This window comes from Acanthisitta chloris, unplaced genomic scaffold (assembly GCF_000695815.1).
Source record: "Acanthisitta chloris isolate BGI_N310 unplaced genomic scaffold, ASM69581v1 scaffold8302, whole genome shotgun sequence".
Lineage (NCBI taxonomy): Eukaryota > Metazoa > Chordata > Aves > Passeriformes > Acanthisittidae > Acanthisitta > Acanthisitta chloris.
This window is the reverse complement of record NW_008662144.1, coordinates 5,979-20,152: the sequence shown is the minus strand read 5'-3', so window position 1 is coordinate 20,152 and position 14,174 is coordinate 5,979. Positions and strand designations below refer to the sequence as shown.

The window sequence follows — 14,174 nt, the reverse complement described above, 5'->3', positions numbered from 1 at the left end:
GCATCACGTTGGAAGCAGCAGGCAATTAGCCTTTCTTGCCCTTCTCCTTAAGCTCTAAGAACAAAACATGAGCTGCTGTGATCTGCAACACCTTTTTTCATGAGGCAGCTATGGCAGGCAGCCCAGTGTACTACATGGAATAGGTCCCTTCTTGTGTCACTGAGTGCTGTTTTCCAGATTTGCATTAAATCTCTTGTCTGATCTAATTTCTCATCAAGATGTTAAAAAATTGGCTAGTTGAAGCATGTGTGTTAGGGCAATTGTGTCATGTTGTATATCCTGCCTGTTGCCTCTGCTGGAAAGTAAATGTTATCTTAGCTAATATGCAAACTCTCATAAATAGACCATCAGTCTAACAGCTAAAATTGTCACATATGATACAGGGTCTGAAGGATAAAGATGACACACAGGTCACTTGCCACTGAAATCATAGCAGACTGTGCAGAAAATGAGCTCAGCAGCTTTTGCCCTTGATCTAGAAATTCTGATGTGAATAAATTAAAGGAACAGAACATGAGGACAATATGTGCACAAGAGAATGAATATGTTCTGTTACCTGTTTTATCTTCTTCATCTTGCTCAGAATAATCCTGGCCAGGCACCTCCAACTCTGAAGAAGATGATTCAGATGGCAGGAGAGATCGCGGACGGGATGGCGTACCTCAACGCCAACAAGTTCGTGCACAGAGACCTTGCAGCCAGGAACTGCATGGTGGCAGAAGACTTCACAGTGAAAATTGGAGGTGGGCTGTCCTGACATCTACACAAATCATAGAACCATCCCAAAAAGTCAGCATCTTAGAAGCCATTTTAATTTTTTTTGGAGACTGTTGGAAAGGTCTTCTAAAACTGAGCTCTAGTTTCCATCTCTGCAGAATGAAATATGTTCTTTATGAAGACCTGCTGTGATTTAAGGCCTGTGAGCAGACAACACTGAGCTGAAACTTCTGGAATACCTCTTCTTGCTGTTGTTGCAGTGAGGGAATAGTAGAGCCTGTGGGTCTAAATCGAGCCAGTGAGGCAGTGGTTTGGGTGCAGATGCTGCAGACATCGGGGTGGATGCTGTTGTTACCACTGATGTGTCATTTGCCTTTCTTAATGCACAAAATAATTCCACCTCCTGTTTATTCATTCAAGAATGAGCATTTTAGGATTATTTTAAATCATATCTGAATTGGAAGTAGAATGTAAGGCTTGACTTCAGCTGGGTGCTTTCCAGTCTGAACTAGAGTTCTGCTTCCCAGACAGCAGAATGGCTTTTCTTCTGCTCTGCTGTTAGAACACCACTGTTTTTTTCCCCTTCACCATCTCTCCAAAATAGTGTCAGATGAGTTTTTTCAGACTTCTCTCCAGAGAGGGTGATTTGGAGCTGTTGGCTGTTTTGGAGTTGTGCATATTAAAATAACATGTATAGCAACAGCCTTCTGCTGTAGGAAACTAATTCTTTTTCTCTGAGCTTAACTCAGCTATTTTGATAATTTGTGTAAGTAATCCTGTCATTTGGGAGAAAGAAAAAATGATTTCATTTTGAGTCAGTTAATTAGGAAATAAGATCTTTGGGGGATTTTGTGCATTTTCTGCAGGTTTGGGGGAAGTCAGCCTGAATCCTCCTCCCCATTGCAGTTTTCTCCTTCTCCCCCCACCAGCTTGTTTTACAATTCTTTGAACTGAAGATGGTGCATTTCTCCCCTTTAACATGTTCATGGTTACCCCAAAAGCATTTAATCAAACTGCTGTTCTGCTCTTGTTTATGTGCCAGTGTTGAAAATCCCTTCATGCAGAAACAGCTTAGGAGCATCTTGACTGGAACACGCCAACTCACACTGTTCACATCTCAGAGGAAGAGCTTTATGCCACACTAGCCTGTGCTCACTGTGTATCTGTTTCTTATTTGCATTACATTTTGAGAGAATTTTCCGTTCAGTCAGGATAAAGTCACCCTGGTGTGTGGGAGTGATGGAAGAGCTGCACAGATGGGCTTTTTAGTCATAACCACTGAGGGGACCAGTGTCCCTAGCACACAGGGAATGTTGTGGTTGGTCACTCATCCATAGACTAGTAATAACTGTGAGAGCTGGAGGAAGTTCGTCCACTTTTCGCTCCATTTTTCCCAGAAAAGAAAAGGGGCAACTACAGGACTGTGTTGGGTTTTGCCCTCTGTGTCAGCAGTCAGCATTTAATATTAGTAAGAGATCTGATGCCACCTGATTTGTTAACTCTTTGGTTAGTGCCTGAGAACACAGTAACTGGTTCCAGTAGGCAAGTCCAAGACCTGCAGTTCTGTGTGTCTCAGGCTGATTGTACAGAAAAATGCTGGAATAAGTCTGAGTTCCAGTCAGGAGATGGACATTGTTAGTTCCAAGTGTTGCAAGTGCTTATGTGTTTACAGCTAAGGATGTGCATATAGTCCAAATATGTCTAATATGGGTCTGTGTTAGTCACAAATGAATAGCCTAATTCTCTGTAGCACTTGAAATGGAATATCATATAGGAGCTTGGAATTACCTTTGAAGGGAGGAGAAAACCCAACAGAAGTATTTCCCTCAACACACAAGATTCTTCAATTAAAGGCAATAGTTTCAACTACTAAAGGAATTCTTTACACTCTTGAAAAGGAACAGAAAGTCATTGAGTTCAGGGAACCATTAGTGAATGATATGCCCTTCAGAAGACTCAGCTTACTGCAAGGCTTGAGCATAAATCCTGGAACTGTCCATATTACTATACTGAAATCATTCAGACTTGTCACCCCTGAAGTCCATAGCACAAACATCTCTTGGTGTTGTTGGGAGGGAGGTCACCAGCCCTAAGGCAGCAGGTGAAGTATCTGCAAAGTCAAGTGTCCTGGGAACAGGTTGCAGACTGTTTGCATCAAAGTGTGATTCTGTGGCTTGTAGGGAGGGGAAATGTTCCTCATTTTCTCATGCAAACTCGAAATATTTATACCTTCTAGATTTTGGCATGACAAGAGATATCTACGAGACAGATTATTACCGGAAAGGAGGGAAAGGTTTGCTGCCCGTGCGCTGGATGTCCCCGGAGTCGCTGAAGGACGGAGTCTTCACAACACACTCCGACGTCTGGTAACAAAATGGGGGCTCTGGAAAACTGGTTTAGCCCCTCTTCTTTCTAGCCTCTCTTCTAGTTTTAGTAGACTTAACTGTAAGTGTACTGCTGCTCCTGTCCATTCACAGGTAACTCTTTTTCCACTGTGAAACATTCTGCTTTATAGTTGATATTTCCACTACCAAATCAAGAACTCATGAGGTTAAATTTTCCTCTCAGGGAGAGCAGAATTAAATGAATTTCCAAAACTGAAGGTGGTGGCTTGTTTCCTGCTGTGGGTTGTAAAATCAGTTGTGCAGTGAAAAACATTATCTTCACCTGGAAGAGCAAGTTGTCATTTTTTGAAATTGCTCTCCTTCAAGAAAGGCATTAAAAGTTGCCAAGAATATAGAAAGGTTCACAGTTCTGACCTCCTTTTCTATCAAAACCTCCTGTGTAAATGACTCCACTTTCCTGCAGATAGGTTCTGTACACTAGCAGGCTTTTTTGGGGAGTTCTCCCTTGTGCATATCCCAGTCCATTTGGAGCTTTGTTTGCTTGGTTTATGCACTGAAAGATGCAGAAATAGGTTTTTCTTTCAAAGCACATTTCCTGCTTGCTGTATCTGTACAGTTATTAATAGAGGCATATACTTCTTAGGAGAAGTAATCTTCTGGAACAATTCCCCACACTCCCCCCCCCAACTTCTGTAGATAGGTAGGGAGGACTTGGCAGAAGATGATGATGTACTGGCAAAACCTCTACTGTGTCTTTTATGGTTTCTCTGCCTTCCTAACAAGATGTTTTTACTGCTGATCTGTTACAGAATTGGCAGCTGATTGCATCCAAATGTCTAGAAGTCAGTAGGAATGGTATTTTAGTAGTAAACTGCATTTTCCTTGAACAGCTTGAGGAGTTTGGAGTCAGTGGTCTGTAGTGCACAGCACCAGCTCTGAGTGAAAGGTTCATAGCAGGGATTACATAGCAAGTGAAAAAGCAAAGCAGCAGAATGTTGCTTAAATGTTATTTTACATGTGGCTAGTAACTCACTTATGAATCCAGTAACCCTCAGACTTGGAAACAGATGAAAGTAACCACGGTGAGTTGAAGGGAAGCCCTGTACCTGCCATTTATCTAATGGAACAGGCCAGGCATGCTTTTGGCAGCCCCCCCATAAAAGAATTTTGGGACTTGTAACGGCTTCACAAAGCAGACAGAAATTTGGACTATATCACTAGAAAATCCCCAGATGTAGAACTGACTGAGCTGGGAGTGAAGAGTTGGCAGAGCTGCCTGTTCTTACCACACTGCAGGAACTTTGAGGTCCAGCCGTGGCATCCGAAGGGCACTGCAGTGGGTCAGGTGTTCCCTGGGGTGATGTACATGTTCCACATATGCTTTCCTTTAACCTGTGGCTGTTAACTGATGTTATTCTTTGAACATAACTCGAATTCCAAACAAAAAAAAACATCAAATCAAGCATGAGCAGTAAATTAGTGCTCTAGTTGTTGCAGAAAGTGACTTACCCTTCAATGCTAACAAGGAAGAGTGCAGTGGGTCAGGTGTTCCCTGGGGTGATGTACATGTTCCACATATGCTTTCCTTTAACCTGTGGCTGTTAACTGATGTTATTCTTTGAACATAACTCGAATTCCAAACAAAAAAAAACATCAAATCAAGCATGAGCAGTAAATTAGTGCTCTAGTTGTTGCAGAAAGTGACTTACCCTTCAATGCTAACAAGGAAGAGATTAGGTTTAGATATTAGGAAAGGAAGAAGTTGTTCCCTGAGAGGTGCTGAGCCCAGGGCGGCGTTGGCTGCTCCATGCCTGGCAGTGTTCCAGGCCAGGTTGGACAGGACTTGGAGCAACCTATCTAATGGAAGGTGTCCCTGCCCATGGCAGAGGGCTGGAGGGAGATGATCTGTAAGGTCTCTTCCAGCCCAGCCCAATCTGGGATTTTATGATTTGGCATTTGTCAGTTGTGCAAACAGTATTGCAGTTCATCAGCAGAATAGCCCGAGCAAACTATCCTGGCCTGGAAAGTAGCTTATTGATTACAAGGTTGGAAGACATAAGACGAGGAGCAGTAAAATCTGACAGATTTTTACCTGAAAGCACAAAGGGGGAAAAATTGTTTTATGGAGAGGAGATCCATAGCTCTCATGGGTATTTCAGTTCCCCCTTGGGATGGTTTGGTATCTTGATTGTTAGAAGTTACTCTGAAATTTGGCTCACAGAGGTAAACTGACTTGAGGCACAGAAAGATTGGTTCAACATGAGAAATTTTGCTGTTTGTTTACAACATGTGTCCACAGCTATAGATTCAGAAACTCCAATCTGAATTCCAGATGTAGTGGAGCTTGAATTAATCACTGTCATGTAGTACTGGCTACTTGATCAGCTTATAGCTAAAAGGATCATTCCAGTTTACTTCTCAGTAACTTTTAGACCAGACACCACACATTGAAGGCCCCTCCATGCCAGGAAAAATTACCTGGAATCCTGGAATTGGCTCAGATTTTGAAGTTGCTCTGTGTAAACCATAGAACTTGGCTGTTTTGGGTGACCACTTACTTGAATCAAACAGGAAAAGATTGCTTTTCCTGCCTTTCTGGTTGGATATTGTGACATGTAGTTCCATGTTCTTCGAGATCAGTTTTAGAAGCCAAGATGTCAAAAAGAACTGTGTGAGTGGTCACAGTTCAGGATTTATAAGCTGTAAGGTGAAATGGCAAACTGCAAGAAGAGTGTCTGGAGGTTTGAAGGGTGGAGCTTTGCTTTAGCAATTCATTCTTTTATTGCTTCTCAGGCTGAAGAATGAGGTAATTAGACAGGACTGTTTTGGTTGTAGTTGGTGAAGGAGGACATTTTAAAATTAATGTAACACTGTGCAGGGTGAGGGTGGAGTTCTATAAATAAGTCCTCAGCATCTTGCATTCTTTCAGGGCTGGTAGTTGCCTTGAAGGAGCAACCTGAGTTTATTTGTTAGGATAATATGACAAGTAGGTGTGCAAGACTTGTCCTCATTATTCCTGTAGTGATCAAAGCAGCTTCAAAGGCACCAAAATGTTGCATTGACCCTCTGTCCCTTCCTCCCCTGAAAGGCAAACAATTGCAAGGCTGTTTGTGGCTTCTGGCTCCAGATGCAAACCAGTTTAGATCATGGGGATAGCTGAAAGATAAAACCAGTCTGCCATAACCAGCTAATGACACTGGACTCTGTTTTCATAACAACAGCCCAGTGGAACTGTGCGTTTTTCTCTCAGTTTGACTCAGCATTTTAGCCACAGAAGTCAGACAGCATCGAGATTTTCCTTCTCTAAAAGTAGATGACTCTTGAGTGCAGAGCAGACAATTTGAGCCATGTCTGCTCAATAAACTAATTTTAAATGCAGATATTTTTAGCAAGTGTCGATATTTACGTCCAAACTACCCAATTACATAACTGTGCTTATCTTCCTTCGCCAGTAATCAATTCCTATTATTAGGCAAACTTCTTTGTTCACTTCTGCTGTCCTCTGTAGTGAGCTGGAAGGAGTTGGAAGCTCTGCTTCAAGAACGTGGTTACATGCATGTTGCAAATGGGGCAACTGAGTTTTTCCTGCAGCCTTTAGTGTTCTGCTGCTGAAGCAGCAAGTTGAGGTCTTGTACAAGAAGCTGGAGAATGTTCATGTTTCTTCCATGCCCTTTTCAAAACTTGGGTTTATTCCCTTGATCCTCACTTTGCACCTTTGAATTAGAACATGGAACAAACCAAAGCAGAGAGATAAATGGAAGGTATTACCCAAGCAATGCTTCTGTGCCTGGGGACTAAAGGTTGGTTGGTTTGCTTCGAGAGGTGAGGCAGGAGGGATGCCCAGGGTGGTGATGTGTTTGCTGTCTGGCTCTTGGCTTGTGGAGGGGGAAATGCAGCTTTTCAGTCGGATTTGTGTGACTCAAGTGATGAAAAGCAGCTTGCACTGAAGGAGAGCTTACAGATCTGTGTTACTGCCTTCTCAGCTGCTATCAGGAGTACCTGAGATGTGTTACAGGAAGATTTGGGGTTTAGTGTTTTATATGTACAGATTTTTTCCTTGCTCTGTCTGTGGCAGTGGGGAGAGCTTGTCAGCTCACGTCAATAACTGTTCTCTGCAACTTCCACTGCTTAGAAGGTGTGATTCCTTGTACCCAGCCACACATGGATCTTATTGCAGACTTTAATGGTCAGGTGTGTGTCCAGCTTGTGGTCCTCTCTGCAGCAAGCACACAGATAGGAACAAAATGTTTAGGGTTTCTTTTTTCCTTACCTGCACCTTTCCTTTTCTCATCTCTACTTGTGGTCGTTGTAGCTCGTGGTGGCTTATTTACTGATTGACCTGGACAGAACCAGTGTAACCAAGTAATGCTAGATCACTGCAGGGTCATAACCATGACCAGCTCTGGTCTGCAGACTCTGGTGTGAGAAATGGTGATGGAACACTGCTAGTCCTTTCTGTCAGAGGCCATTCTGGAGAGTCACTCAGAACTGGGAGCCTGTTTCCCACCATTGACTAGAGGTGTTTGAAGTCATAGTCTCGTGTGGTAGGTGATGTGGCTGTCACCATAGCTCCATGCTTTTTTGAGCAGTGGGAATTCTTTGGTAAAAGAAAACACCCACAGACACCTGCCACTCAGCATCAGCTAAGAAATAGACTCTTGTAAATATTTCTTGGACTTCTAAAATGGATCTTTTTTCCAGGTCTTTCGGAGTGGTGCTCTGGGAGATCGCGACGCTGGCGGAGCAGCCGTACCAGGGCATGACCAATGAGCAGGTGCTGCGCTTCGTGATGGAAGGAGGACTGCTGGAAAAACCAGACAATTGTCCTGACATGCTGTAAGTGTCACAGTCACCACAGTCCTCAGTACACAAGTTTATTCTTCCCAATCCCTTCCATGTCTGCCCTTCTCCACCTACCACAGGAGGAGCTGTTAAAGAGTAACAGTCATGGGAGGTGTTGCTTGAACAGTCTCTGTCAACCCACTGTTTTATAGTAGTTAAACACACCAGAAAACAACTTTGCTTGTGGCCAGAATTTCACCTTGGGCTATCCATCTCCTTTAATAAGGAAACAAACCCCAATTTCTGTGTTCATGAATAAAATTAGACTTAATAAGAGCTCGTAAGTGGCATTTGCTACAGCAAGAGACTCTGTGCCTAAATCTTGTCTCTTCTGCTTAACATAATTCTGTTGAGCATAAAGAGAAGAAGGCGCATGGGATAAGCTGAGTTGTGTGTAAACACTTGAATTCAACCTTTTAGTTCAGCACACAGATACATCAGTGTGTTGTTCCTTTGTCTGAAGCCGTGTTGTATCTGCTCTTTCAGTCACAGCACTCATCCCATGGAGATAAACAAATCCCCTCTGCTAACAGTTTCCTTCCTTGTCAGCACAGAGAGAGGTTTTTCACAGAAAAACCTCTCCCTGCCCCAGGATCAACCCAAAGCCTCACAGCAGCAGAGGGTGTGCAGTGCAGCAGCTTCAGGTTTTAGCTTTACATTGCTGGAATACTTCTGTTGGCCTTTGTGTACAGCAGTTTCAGTTGTTCAGACTTTATTGCTTTGATATACTTCCCAAACTGACTTTTGGGAAGGAAATACTGCGTTTTGCAGTTATTGAAATTTGTTGGAGGCCCACAGAAGGGATACAATCACTTAAGGGCCTCAGCTGCTTGGGATTCTTAGGAAAATAGCTTTTTTGGCTGGAGCCTGACTGTGGTTTCAGATGACAGGCAGTGTTGTTTTGTTGTTTGAGGGGGGTGGGTGGTATATGCAGGGGGAGGTGTAGCTGCCATGTGATTCCTCGGTTTCACATTCCTTCCCCTCCACGATGCTGTGGAGAATTTCTGGCAGTTGGATTGACTGGACATTGTTTAATAGAGTCAGAGCTGTGTAACAGAGGGGTGGGCAGAAAAGAGGGCAGAATGGGGTGTGTGATGGGGTCAGTGCCCCAAGTCCACAGGAGAAAACACCTCTGCAGTGAGAACAAACCTGGGGAGAAATTCAGTGTTAGAAATTCCCCATTAACTTGGGGCATGTGTGGTATGAGCAGGGGGGTGAGATAGGAGTCACAGCCAGAAGCTCTCTCTACAGCAGCCCACCCAGTGCTCCTTCTTCCCCTCCTGAGATCCTCCTCTGCTCACTGGCTGTTGCTACTGTGGAATCCACTTTCAGGGTCCTGCCTTGTGAGCAGGGAGAGCTCGGTCAAAGTCTGGCAGAGCAGATCTTTGCACTTGTATGTACCAGCAAAGGCCTTTTTTGAGCTGATTCTAACAAGGAATCTGTTCACATGTTGGTTATGTGACAGAGGTGCAGCATAAGGCATCTTCCTTTGAATTTAGTGCTTCTCTCCATCAGAACAAGGAATGAGGCTGAACTCAGAACTAAGGCACATCCACTTTAGTGATTGATGTTGTGATACAGTGGAGTATAAAACATCCAACATGCAAAAAAAAATAATAGAATGCATTGACCTTATTGTGAGTTGCTTTTGCTCCCTTTCAGCTTTTTTTTTGTCTTTGTTTTAGTACAGACACCCAAATCCACTGAAATTCAAATAGGCTGTTGCAGGAATAACAGTAGGGAGAGCTCGAGGAATAACCTTCACCTTTGTTCCCTGCACATGCATTTGGCATTCAAAGAACCTCTTTTGTGTTACTGTGGTGCTTTTTGCTTTGTGTGTTTTTGCTCCTTTCCCTCTCCTCCACCCACTTTGCCTTGGATGCTCTAACAGTGGTGTCACACTGACCTGAACTATTGCTGCCAGTCCTCACCCTCATGCTGTTGCTGCTGGCAGGTACAGAGACCTGGTCTGTAGGCACAGGTCCTCTCCTCTCTCCAACTGCCTGATGAGCTGCTTCTCAGTGGGGGACCCACAAGAAAATCAGGAAATGGGTGGAAAGGTGCTTGTAACAGAGAGCACTGAAAGTGCAGATGGATCTTGCCATTCATCCCAGCATGTTTCAGGCTACTGCTTTCTCCAGCACTTAATGAAATCCTTCGTAAAACAAGGGATCCTCTTTTTGTGGAGGTTGTTAAAAGATTCTGTTTAAAGACAGGTTTCATGACCTGTCTGTGCCAGTGGAAAACATTTTTTTACACAGCACAGTTTCTCACTGGTGGAGACTGGTCTGTGATACTTTAATGTTGACTCCTAATATTAACTCAAAATATCCCAAAAGCAAAGCCCACCTGCCACAGGGAGGTCACTGTGCTTGGGCTTGGTGCTGTCTGCAAGCAGGTGAGAAGGGGAGGCAGGAACTGTGCTCCTTTGTCTCATGTGGTAGCTACAAATGCAGAGGAACTTTTTTGTTTAAGTGAGTTTGACTTGGAAACAACTAAAATTATGGTCAGAACACCAATGTACCTGTCTGTAGAGAGAGGGGAGTGTTCTGACACAGAGGAACCTCCAGAACAGGTGGAGGAGGTAACTGCTGCAAGGAAGTGTAGATGAGAATAGACAGAAGAATCTTACTGTCACCAAGTCTGCTATTTTTTAAGCATGTGGATGATGTGAGTGTTGACACAGCCATGCACCCTCCAGCTACTGAGCAGGAGATCTAAGGACCTCAGGTTCCCCCACATGAATGCTGCATGGTGCAGGCAGGCTTGGACACTCCATCTCTCCCAAAGTTGCTGTGCTTGTCTCTAGCTGTGCTTGTCAGTGCCTGTGCTCTCCTGACCTGTGGTACCAGCGAGGCCGTGGCCCTCAGATGGAACTGGATAGGTTCTGTTCTGCAGCTTGGTTGTACTAGATGCTTGCTCAAAGTGGGGTTTTACTGCATGGTTGTCTTGTGGTTCCAAGGTGGTAATCCCCGTGAAAGGGTGAAGCACAAAGGGGATGGTATTTCTGGAGGCTTTTTACTCTTGCACAGGGTGAAACAAGACTCAGTTGTGTTTATGCTACACCCTCTTGGCATAGTTCTCGTGGCTCTGCAGACAGAACCATGCAGTAAGACAGATGGTTCAGTAAGACAGTGCCAGGAGAAGCTTTGCTGTTTTTCTCTTCTTCCTGTGCACTAAGTGATGTTTTTATGTCCTCCCATTGTTATGGCAGTGCTCATCAGGTGACGGCTGCATGGCACAGAGGTTTGGTACAGCTGAAGCTCACAGACAGTGTGTTCCCATGGGGCTTTTAAAAGTTGTGGAGGCTGGAATTCCACTCTTGTTTTTGAAGCAGAATTGCTTCCCCCACATGCATTGTAGCTGACTGTTGACGCAGTGCTGATTTCCCTTTGTTCCTGGTTAGAACGCAGGGTCTGCTCTGCAGAGGGACTGGCAGCAGCAGCAGCAGGGGAGGAGAGGTCCTTTCACTTTTCCCCACCAAATCAAGTCTAATGCAAAGCCCAAATGGAATGCAGCTTCCATAGGAACTTTCCATTTTCTGATTTTTATTGTCCCAGTGCAAAACAACTCAATTTCTGCTCAGTTCTCTGAGCAAAAGCTGCATGGAGAGATGCTGGCTGTTCCCATATCCCATGACAGTGCCTCCAGCTCCCTGGAGCTCACTTGCCACCAGTCAGGAACGTGCTTTATAAATCTGCTCAGGTTGCATGAACAGCCTGTAAATTCTTCTGTTGTCTACTGGAAAGATTTTTATTTTGTTTAAGATAATGTAAACAAGGTCTGCGAACACACGGAGTTAAAAAGGAAAAAAAGAAATCCTTTTATGGGAACTCTGTACGGTTTTTAAATCTGGAATGGCTTAAAAGAAACATCACATGTCCTTGTTTGTGCTGATGTCACATGCATTACTCCGCTGCTTGTGGTATCTCCTTAGCATTGCCCTTAGGCCTCGGGGCACAGTGCCAGTGAATATCCAGTGTTCCTGGCTCCAGCCAGGGCTTCTATTCAGGGACACAGCAGTCAGCTGGAAAGGAAACAGCAATGAAGTAACAGAAATGGATTTTATATATTTATGTCTCAAGCTTTCCTCCCTGCTTGTGGGTGAGGGTACGGTGCAGTTTTATAGCTTGGCTTCTCTTTTGCTCTGAAAGGCTTTTTGAAAGGCTCAAAAACAAGCAGTAGTTGAGCAGTGTTTACGTGTCTACGTGCGGTTACAATGCAGCATTGAGTACCCAGGGAGTTCTCCCAGCACAGACTGGTTTTGCCAGCTTCTCGTTGGGTGTCACAAGGCCATTTTCAGGTGGCTGACGTTTGTTCAGGAGGAGCTGTGCCAGGGGAGCTCTGGCAGGAGTGTTGGTGACTTGAGATGCACTTAGTGAAGATTGCTTTGGGTTTGGTTGAAGCACTCAGCAGTGTTTGCAGCCCAAACACAGCCACTTGCCCTCTCTCTGTTGGCTCATGCCAGCTGAGAACAGAGTGGAGATGCAACAGTATTTCCCAAGTTCCTGGGGAGGGTTTCTTTGCTGTAGCTTTGTTTCAGACCAGGGTTCCCAGAGACATTCCAGACCTGCTATGGGCAGTGGTGCACAGCAACAGGCTGCAGAGCCCAGGGATTTCCAGTCATGTTGGAAGGTTTGTTCTAGAGCAGGGATGCTCCAGACATTGAGACATTACTCTGGGATGGGCTTAACTGCTATTCAAAATACAGAATCTTTGTTAATTTGTCTTTTTAATGTAGAAATAAAGTAAAATATTTCCACACGGATGCAGAGATCTGGTAAGCTGAAGGCACAAGGTAGTAAGAACTAATTAAAGGATCAAATGGAGTTGCAAATAGAATTGCTCTCTGGAAATCTGTGGAAGTTGGGAATATGGTATTTTCATTCTGTAGAATCAAAGCTAAATGTCGAGGTGATCTGGCTAATGGGAAGGGTGGCAGAGATGGGAAAAGATCCCCAGCAAGCCAAGGGGTCTGGCTGGGACTGCAGGTGCCAGTGCTGGAAGGTAAGTCAGAGGTGTGAAGGATTCTCCAGTGTGTTACCTTAACTGAGAGAGTTTTCTTTGGTTTATTTTATTTTTAGATCCATTCTTACTCCAGCACGGAGTAGTAGTTTTGGCCAGCGGTAACTTCCTCCACACAGCACGTTCCTCTGAGTACTGTGTACACAGAGGATTGGCTCGAAGAATTAATGCTAATCTTCCTTTTCTTATTTAAATTTGTCCCATTACTGCGCTGTGTTAACAGAAGACATCCCTATTCCACCTTCACAGACAGCGAAATCCTTTCTTGTGTTGTGTTTAAAGCTTAGGGCGATCTCCTGGGAATATCCAATTTTGCTGTGTCATGAAAATGCTGTTTTCATTATGTCTGTATTACTGTTTCATTTTGTGGTTTTGTTTTGCCAGCATGGGACATTGTACAGATCTAATCATGGATGTGCTTAAACAGATGATCTCACACTCCATAAAATATTAATGCATCCCTGGCCGTAAATGAAAACAACATCATTTTAAAATAAAAAGATTAGAGAATGTCTTTGAGATCAGCAAATGTCTGTTGGGGATTACAATTAATTTTAATGTAATTTTCTTCTTTCAGGGGGAAAAAAAAAGCAGTGCTTTACCTTCTGCGTATTTCCTATTTTAATTTTTTTCCAAGGCATTATTGATGGGGTGGGATTGGTTGGTTGAGAAAGATACTCTGAGAGGCACAATCATGTAGCTTATGGCTGAGTGTAAGCACAGGATATTTTGGAGGGAAAAGGGAAATACCAAGTCAGAATTCAAGTATGAAATAGTTCTGGGTGTCAGGTACCCACAAGACAGGGGTGGGCAGGTGTGTGGAAGGGATGGAGAAGGGTGAGGTAGGAGCTCTAGAAGTAAGTGGGTGATTAGAAGGAAAGTTCTAATCTCTTTTAGAAATCTTTCTTTTGAAAAGACTCTTTGTTAGGAGCTGCAGTGATAGGATAAGGGGTAATGGACTTAAATTGAAGGAGGGGAGATTTAGGCTAGATACTAGGCAAAAGGGGTGGGCAGGTGTGTGGAAGGGATGGAGAAGGGTGAGGTAGGAGCTCTAGAAGTAAGTGGGTGATTAGAAGGAAAGTTCTAATCTCTTTTAGAAATCTTTCTTTTGAAAAGACTCTTTGTTAGGAGCTGCAGTGATAGGATAAGGGGTAATGGACTTAAATTGAAGGAGGGGAGATTTAGGCTAGATACTAGGCAAAACTTTTTCTCTGTGAGGGTGGTGAGACACTGGCTTGCCCAGGG

General features: G+C 43.9%; 1 protein-coding gene across 1 annotated transcript in view; it reads left to right on the top strand.

Moving 5' to 3' along the window:
- IGF1R (insulin-like growth factor 1 receptor) overlaps positions 1 to 14,174 on the top strand; it is a gene marked incomplete at its 5' end in the record, with an annotated part of 139,924 nt that overhangs the window by 124,565 nt on the left and 1,185 nt on the right. Inside the window, 3 exons of the mRNA XM_009070489.1 lie at positions 584 to 743; positions 2,954 to 3,083; positions 7,764 to 7,898. Of these exons, the coding sequence (XP_009068737.1) occupies positions 584 to 743; positions 2,954 to 3,083; positions 7,764 to 7,898 (425 nt within the window). The remainder of the gene's footprint in view (positions 1 to 583; positions 744 to 2,953; positions 3,084 to 7,763; positions 7,899 to 14,174) is intronic.